Below are 7,801 nucleotides of genomic sequence, written 5' to 3' on the forward strand. Positions count from 1 at the left end.
GGCGCGGTGCTGCGCGTCTGTGTGCGCTGGGTGTGGGTGTTTGTCTCCGGAATCCGCCTTCCTTGCCGTCCGTCCGGGACTTCTTCCCGGCCTCGCCTTCCCTGCCCTCTGCCTCCGCCCTCTCAGGGCTCCAGGTGGGTGCCTGGGGGGGCGAGGGGGACGCCTGCCAACCGGCCCACCCCCAGATGCCGCCTGAAGCTCCCGGCTCCCTCCTCCTCCTCCCCTGCTCACTCCCTCCCTCCCTCCCCCCGGCTGCCATGCCAGGGGGTGGGACGTGCCAATCACCGGCTGTGCCGCTCCCGTTGCCAGCGCAGGGCGCAGCTCCCCCCGGGAGCCAGGTGTTTGGGTCCCGGGAGACGCGGCGCCCGGCGGAGCGTGCGGCTGAGGACCCTGCAGACCCCTGTGTGCCCACGGTGAGTGCAGGGGGGCTGGAGAGGCGGGCGGGAGCAGGGTCCCCAGCCAGGGCAGGGCCAGGGTGGGAGGAGTGCGCGTGGCCCGGGGGGAGGAGGCAGCCGGGGGTCTGCAGGGAGGGACTGGGAACACTGGACCCTGGCTGCCCCCAACACTTTGGCTTTAAGTGGGCGCCTCTGATGTTTTTCTGGCCTCTGGCCAGTAGTTGAGATGAAGACCCCCGTGATTGGCTGCAGACAGCAGGGAGGAGGCTGACCGCCTGGTGACAGGTGGGCAGGCAGCGGCCAGGACGCAGCCCCGGTCCCCAGTGTGCATGGAGGGCCGGCTCCTGCTCGTCAGCACTGGCCCAGACCTCCTCTCTCCTCCCTCAGGGCACCCCACCCACTGTCATCCCCCCAAGATGGACTGACCCAGGCTGCTGGCTGTGTGCACAAGCTGGATGCTGAGGTGGGTGCTGGGCAAAGAGTCCCCAGGCTTGCTGGGCAGCTGGGCACAAGGATGGTCACACTGGGGTCATCCCATGTGTCCAGTACCTCAGGTGCCCTCAGGGGAGGTTCAGGTCTGGGTCCAGGCAATGCCTGGAAGCCAGTGGGCACCTGGCCTGGGCACCTAGCCCCAGACTCCACTGTGTGGAGTCCCTGCAGTGTCACCAGCGCCGGAGCGGGCAGTGGGAGAGAGCAAGGAGACCCCTGGGACGGTCAGATACCAGTGCTGTGACGAGGGGTCGCCTCTCCCCGCAAACATACCTGCAGCTCCACTCTGCCACCCAGCCCCGGGGAAGGAGTGGGCAGCTCCTGCCCCGAGGTTTGGCCCCCTGGGCTGCATCTCCACCCTGCCCAGGAGGGACACAGTGAGAGCTGGGGGCGGGATCAGAAGTGCAGAGGGACATCCAGGAGTCCAGAAGGGACAGGACCAAAGTGCCAGCAGACCTAGGGAGAAGCTACCTATTGCGCAGATGGAGACACTGAGGCTGGGGTAGGTGGGGTAGGCGTGGCCCCAGCCATAGGACAAGACCAAGTGGTCCCAGGGCAGGACGGCGGGGAGCTGAGCAGGAGCCTTGCTGGGAGGCAGCAGCAAGGGCTTCAGGCAGCAGGCGCAGGAGAGTGGGTGAGGCGCCGTGCGGTGCGCTGGCGGTGCCATGGAGATAGAGGGGGAGGAGAGCCGAGCAGGAGCCAGCAGGGGCATGAGGAGGACCCACAGCCCTGCAGCCGCCGTGCTCCAGAGCAGGCCCAGGCTGCCGGCCACAACCAGGCTGGAGACAGCGCAGGTCCAGGCCGCTGCGGTGAGCTCTTCTGGTGGTGGCTCTGGGGCACCGTCCTGCCCCCACAGCCGTCTGTGCCATGTTTAACTGAGGGCTGCTGCCGGCGTCACAGCGGCAACCTGAGCTGAGGACGTGGCCAGCGCCACTGTCTACGCCATCGTTCTGAGAGCAGGCATCAAGAGCAGTAGTTGGGGCATCTTGTGGCTCAACAGGCACCTGGGAAAGGCTGGCCTGTGGGCTCCGCCCTGGCAGGAGGTGCCAGGCAGGGAGCCAGGCAGCAGGACAGCCATCCTTGCCACCTGCCGGCTGTCTACTGACCACTGTCCTGGGAGGCCTCAGCTCCAGTGAGGGTGCTCTGCTGGCCTCCAGGCCAGGCACCAAGATGGCTCCACTCCGCTTCGCCAGTGGCCCTCCTTCTCGGCCTCCCTCCACCCTCCCGGTGATGCTCAGGAATCTGCCCTGGGCTGTCTTCCGCCTCCCCTCCTCTGCAGCCAGATACCCAGCCCCGAGGGACAGGGACGGTCCAGGGCTGGCCTGGTCAGTTGGTTGGTCGTCACAGTCAGAGGCTCTGACCTCATCCTTTAACCCTTTGTATCCAGGGTGACGCTTGTGTGTTTGCACACGCACACACCCACACGTGCACGCCCATGGCTTCTTACAGCTGGGAGGCAGGATTTCCTTGGTCCATTTTACAGATGAGCCAGGCGGGGGTGGGGGCTCACCCAGGGATCAGAGGCCCAGCCCAGGGGGCCGTGTGGGCAGAGGCGGCCTGGGCCCGGGCTGGCGCCTGTCCTGCTCCAGAGCCTTCAGCAAAGGAAGAAGAGGACCCTGTGCCTCTTATTTATTTCATGAGCATTTACTGAGCAGTTACTGTGCACCTGGCCCTGGGAAGAGCCAGTGGGGCGGGGCGGTCAGAGCCTTCCGCCCCACACTGTCATCCCTGTCACAGAGGCAGACTGTCACACCCAGGCGGTTCCAGAGAACAGAGTCCTGGCTGCTCAATGATGCAAATGGGGGTTTGGCCCCGCCCACAGGCCCAGGCAGGAAGGCTGGTCACAGCACAGACCAGGTATGGGCCAAGACCTGGATGCAGACCAGGTCCAACCTTGGCGGCAGCCCTGAGGGGCTGCGAGGTTGCTGCCCCTTCTGCAGACGGGATAATGATAACGGAACCTCTCTCCTGAGGGGCAGGAGCAGCAAATCATATCACAGGCGTGATGCACTCAGCGGTGTCTGGGAGGTTCTAGCAGGCAGTGCATACCAGTTGCTGTAATGCTGTCCGTAACATCATTACAGGCTCCACAGCCCTCCCTGGGAGGCTCAGGCCTGGGCAGACAACACCTCCCTGCCAGCCACCACCCTCACTCCGGCTCCTGGGTCCCACTGAGCAGTGCACATTCCCAACTGCTGCTCCCAGGCACAGAAGGGCTCCCTGGCCAGGACAGCGCTTTGCAAAGGCTAATTGTCAGTGCCTCTAAATGAAGTTTCACTGGGACGGACTGACTGCTAGGGCTGTGGTCCTTGCTCCTGCCTTCCTTGTGCAGTCTGTGAATCTTCATGCTTTCTCAGCCTCGGCTTCCTCATCTGTAAAACGGAGAGGAAAGTGAGGCCCAGGTCACAGGTTGCTGTGAAGACTGAATGGGGTAACAGGGCAATGGCTCCAGGCAGAGTCCCCAGCAGCGGTGAGCACAGTCAGAGCAGCAGCAGCCACCGCCATTGTCTCCAGGATTTGTAATCAAAGCAGTGGATGCTGCCAGCAGGAGGCACCCGCGAGGCCCCACCAGCTGGGGTCACTGTGGAGCTCAGGCCTCCCCCAGCCAGGGCTGTCCAGGCACTCTAACCCCCCGACGTCCCTGAAGTGTGAGCCCCCCGTGGGTTTTATCCCTGTTTCTCAGTTGAGGAAACTGAGGTATAAAAAACCATGTCAATCATCACTTCCCAGGTACTGGTGAAACCTGGATTCCACCCCAGACAGTCCACGCCTTGTGTGCAAACTGGCCCAGACACCCAAGCCACACTGCCCACCACTGCCCTGTCGTGTCACAGGCATGCGCCTGGCTAAGTGCTGCTCACGCCCTCTCCAGGTCACCACCACTGCACACCACAGAGGCCCCAGGCACAGGCAGGAGTGGACAGACAGGTGACTGACACCCAGGGCAGTGAGGCCCTCCATGCCCTGCACAGCAGGGTCACAGCCAGCCGGGCCTCTTCCCCGTGCTGTGGCCCCAGCTGAGCACCCAGGAGGGTTCCCTGCGCTGCCCCGTGCGCCCCAGGAGGACAGCCTCACCTGTGGGGCTCTCTCTTCACCCTGCTTTTTGCCTGAGCCACACTGCAGGTCTCAGGGACAAAGGGGGCATCTGCCCGTTCCCCACTGCCCCCTTCGTGAGGCCTGGGAACAGCCGGCAGAGGGTGGCCTCCCACGTCCCATCTGGGGCCAGACCCCACTTCCCGGGAGCCGAGGCATGGTTCCCTGGCCTGGTCTTCTGGGCCCTCATGCCGGGCTTGGCTGCTGCTGCGGCCCCGCCCTGCCCCAGCACCCACCCCTCCTGGAGGACTTAACTCACGCCTTCCCCGCCTGTCTCCCTCCTTGTCCCAGCCCGCTCCTTCCCACTCTCCCCTCTCCCCGTGTGATAGCAGGGTCCCCTTGGAGCCCCACAAACTCCAGTCCCACTCACCAAGGCGTGACTGTGGCCACCTGTGGTGAGGCGGGGGCCATGAGGCCGCCCGGGGGACGCACTTGACTGAGTGATTAGCAAAGGGTCGACGCAGCCGCAGCTCAGTAAGGAAGCTCTGCTAAGCCTGAGCGAAATGCTTGGAAATCTTGGGCCACGTGTTCTGGGCACCCCTGGGACAATTGGCGGTCTCCCAGTGGGCACGGAGGCTTGGCAGCTGCATGGGCAGCTGGAAGGAGCAGCATCTGGCCTGGCTCTCAGCGCCAGCCAGGCCCAGTGCACTGTGATGCCTCATGCTCGAGGGCAGCATGGGCCTGGCCTGCAACACCCGCTCAGGTTCCAACCAAAGCCCATGTCTGTCTCCAGGCCATGATGCCCCTCTGAGGACGCCCTCCGTGGGATTGGACAACGGGGCTGCCCTGCCCACCAGGCCACCATGAACACCTCAGTTCCACCCGCCGTCAGCCCCAACATCACCATCCTGGCCCCAGGAAAGGGTCCCTGGCAGGTGGCCTTCATCGGCATCACCACGGGGCTTCTGTCGCTGGCCACCGTGACGGGCAACCTGCTGGTCCTCATCTCCTTCAAGGTAAACACGGAGCTCAAGACAGTCAACAACTACTTCCTGCTGAGCCTGGCCTGCGCTGACCTCATCATTGGCACCTTCTCCATGAACCTCTACACCACCTACCTGCTCATGGGCCGCTGGGCGCTGGGCACGCTGGCCTGTGACCTCTGGCTGGCCCTGGACTACGTGGCCAGCAACGCCTCGGTCATGAACCTGCTGCTCATCAGCTTTGACCGCTACTTCTCCGTGACCCGGCCCCTAAGCTACCGCACCAAGCGCACCCCGCGCCGGGCAGCCCTGATGATCGGGCTAGCCTGGCTGGTCTCCTTCGTGCTCTGGGCGCCAGCCATCCTCTTCTGGCAGTACCTGGTGGGCGAGCGGACGGTGCTGGCTGGGCAGTGCTACATCCAGTTCCTCTCCCAGCCCATCATCACCTTTGGCACTGCCATGGCTGCCTTCTACCTCCCGGTCACCGTTATGTGTGCGCTCTACTGGCGCATCTATCGTGAAACAGAGAACCGGGCTCGGGAGCTGGCGGCTCTGCAGGGCTCTGAGACGCCTGGCAAGGGTGGTGGCAGCAGCAGCAGCTCGGAGAGGTCACAGCCTGGGGCCGAGGGCTCCCCGGACACCCCACCTGGGCGCTGCTGCAGCTGCTGCCAGGCACCCAGGCTGCTGCAGGCCTACAGCTGGAAGGAGGAGGAGGAGGAGGAGGAGGGCTCCATGGAGTCACTCACATCCTCAGAGGGTGAGGAGCCTGGCCCCGAGGTGGCCATCAAGATGCCCATGGTGGACGCCGGGGCCCACGCGCCTGTCAAGCCGCCCCCCAAGAGCTCTCCGAGCACAGTGAAGAGGCCCACACGGAAAGGGCGAGACCGAGCCAGCCGGGCCCAGAAGCCCCGCGGGAAGGAGCAGCTGGCCAAGCGCAAGACCTTCTCACTGGTCAAGGAGAAGAAGGCAGCCCGGACCCTGAGCGCCATCCTCCTGGCTTTCATTCTCACGTGGACGCCGTACAACATCATAGTGCTGGTGTCTACCTTCTGCAAGGACTGCGTCCCCGAGACCCTGTGGGAGCTGGGCTACTGGCTGTGCTACGTCAACAGCACCGTCAACCCCATGTGCTACGCGCTGTGCAACAAAGCCTTCCGGGACACCTTCCGCCTGCTGCTGCTGTGCCGCTGGGACAAGCGACGCTGGCGCAAGATTCCCAAGCGCCCGGGCTCTGTGCACCGCACCCCCTCCCGCCAGTGCTGAGGGCCCCGCCCCCACTGTCCCAGCCGAGGCCTGGGCTGGTGCTCCTCCGGCAGAGGTGCCTGCCTGCTCTCCTAACGGCAGCGGAACCTGGGGAACTGGTTTCTCCCTTCCTTGCTGGGTGGGAATGGGCCTGCACCAGGAAGAGGCCGGAGGAGGATCTGGGCTTTGCTCCGTGTTTGCCTTGGGCAGGAAGCCCAGGTGCCCGCTGGCTGGCAGTCCAGGCCGCATCCTCCTGGGCCTCGCCCGAGCAAACCCAGCAGCAGGACTGTGGTGGGAGACGGCGAATTCCAGGGCCCACAGCGGGCACTGGCCCCAGATACTGAGGCAAGAAGCTTGGCTCCAGGCACAGGGACCCCAGCTGGAAACTCTCCTCTTCCCCCCACCCCGCTCCCCGGGACAGTTCAGCCTCCTGAGACGCCCCCAGAGCACCCTGTGTGTCATCTCCCAGGCAAATGTCCAAGCAGCAGCAGGACAATGACTCCAGGGAGGACCCACAAGGCTGGTGGCAGCTGTGGGGCAGGCGCCAGGTGTTCCGTGTCCTGCCGTCCTCCCCGCCCCGTGTCCCAGTGGCTTCAGCCCTTCCCCACCTGGCCCACAGCCACCGATGGGCTGGGCCACTCAGCTCCTGCAGCCCGGCCAGGCCCTGCATGCCCTGCCCTGCCCTGCATGGCCGGCCGCAGGTTCCCACCCAAGCTCCTTCCCAACCATGCATGGCCTCCCAGCATCCCTCGCCCTGGCCCAGCCGGCCCACATGTTCTTCCCTCCACCTCGGCCAGTGCTGAGCCTGAATAAAACCGCACAACCGGCAGGTGTCGAGGCTCTTCCTGGGGTGCTGTCGCTGGGCCCAGGCCCCAGCCAGGGCCTACAGTCAGGAGGCTCCGGAAGGTGGGGCATGGGCTGCGCCAAGGGCAGCGCCAGGAGGAACAGCTCCCAGCCTGGCCCCGGCAAGAGGGCCAGACAGGCAGAGAGCACAAGAGCCTCTCCAAACTGCAGTTTAAACGCAGGCTGTGCCTAGACTCCCACCTTCAACTGTGTCAAGCTGGGTGACCCTCCGGCCCTTCACGAAGGTACCACATGCCAAGGATCCAGAGAAATATATCCCAGACGGGTGGTTCTCAAGGTGGGGGTGCAGTCGGGGATGGATTTGCTAGCAGGAGACACCAGACTCAGCAAGCCCTTGACAACCCCCGTCACCATGTGGAGAGGACAGAGGGAAACGAAGCAGAAGGCCGAAGCCAGGGCAGAGCAGGACCACTTGGAGTCGTCCCTCGGAGGAGACAAGCGGGCTGGGCCTGATCCTCCCAGCAATGCTGTGACAGCACAAGGCCAGCCGTGGTGCCCAGCATGGCCACTGGAGATGGTCACAGGCCTGGCTGTCCGCGCCGCTCAGCCTCCCCACATGCAGTGGATAAGAGGCCCAGGACTGACATCCTCTCCCAGGAGGTGTGGCCAGGCCACGCCCTCCTGGAGAGGCACAGGGATAGGACCACACCTGAAGAAGGTGCAGCCCAGACCAGCAGCCTCAGAATTACCTGCAGACTCGGTAGACAGCAGACGTTGGGGTCACCCTAGATGTTCGAAAACGGCAACTGAGGCTCAGAACCAACTGTCTGCTTTTGGTTGTTTTTGCAGTACTGT

The 7,801-nt window shown here is 64.5% G+C and overlaps 1 protein-coding gene across 1 annotated transcript; it reads left to right on the forward strand.

Moving 5' to 3' along the window:
• Nucleotides 1-6,971, forward strand: Chrm1 (cholinergic receptor, muscarinic 1; the record flags this gene model as incomplete). Its single annotated transcript, XM_013510063.1, is given in 3 exon segments — nt 1-413; nt 783-858; nt 4,711-6,971. A coding segment is annotated over 1 exon segment (1,383 nt). The 3' UTR covers nt 6,164-6,971.
• Between the last annotated feature and the right edge of the window lie 830 nt (nt 6,972-7,801).

Source organism: Chinchilla lanigera, unplaced genomic scaffold (assembly GCF_000276665.1).
Source record: "Chinchilla lanigera isolate Chin_1 unplaced genomic scaffold, ChiLan1.0 scaffold00198, whole genome shotgun sequence".
NCBI classification, from domain to species: Eukaryota; Metazoa; Chordata; class Mammalia; order Rodentia; family Chinchillidae; genus Chinchilla; species Chinchilla lanigera.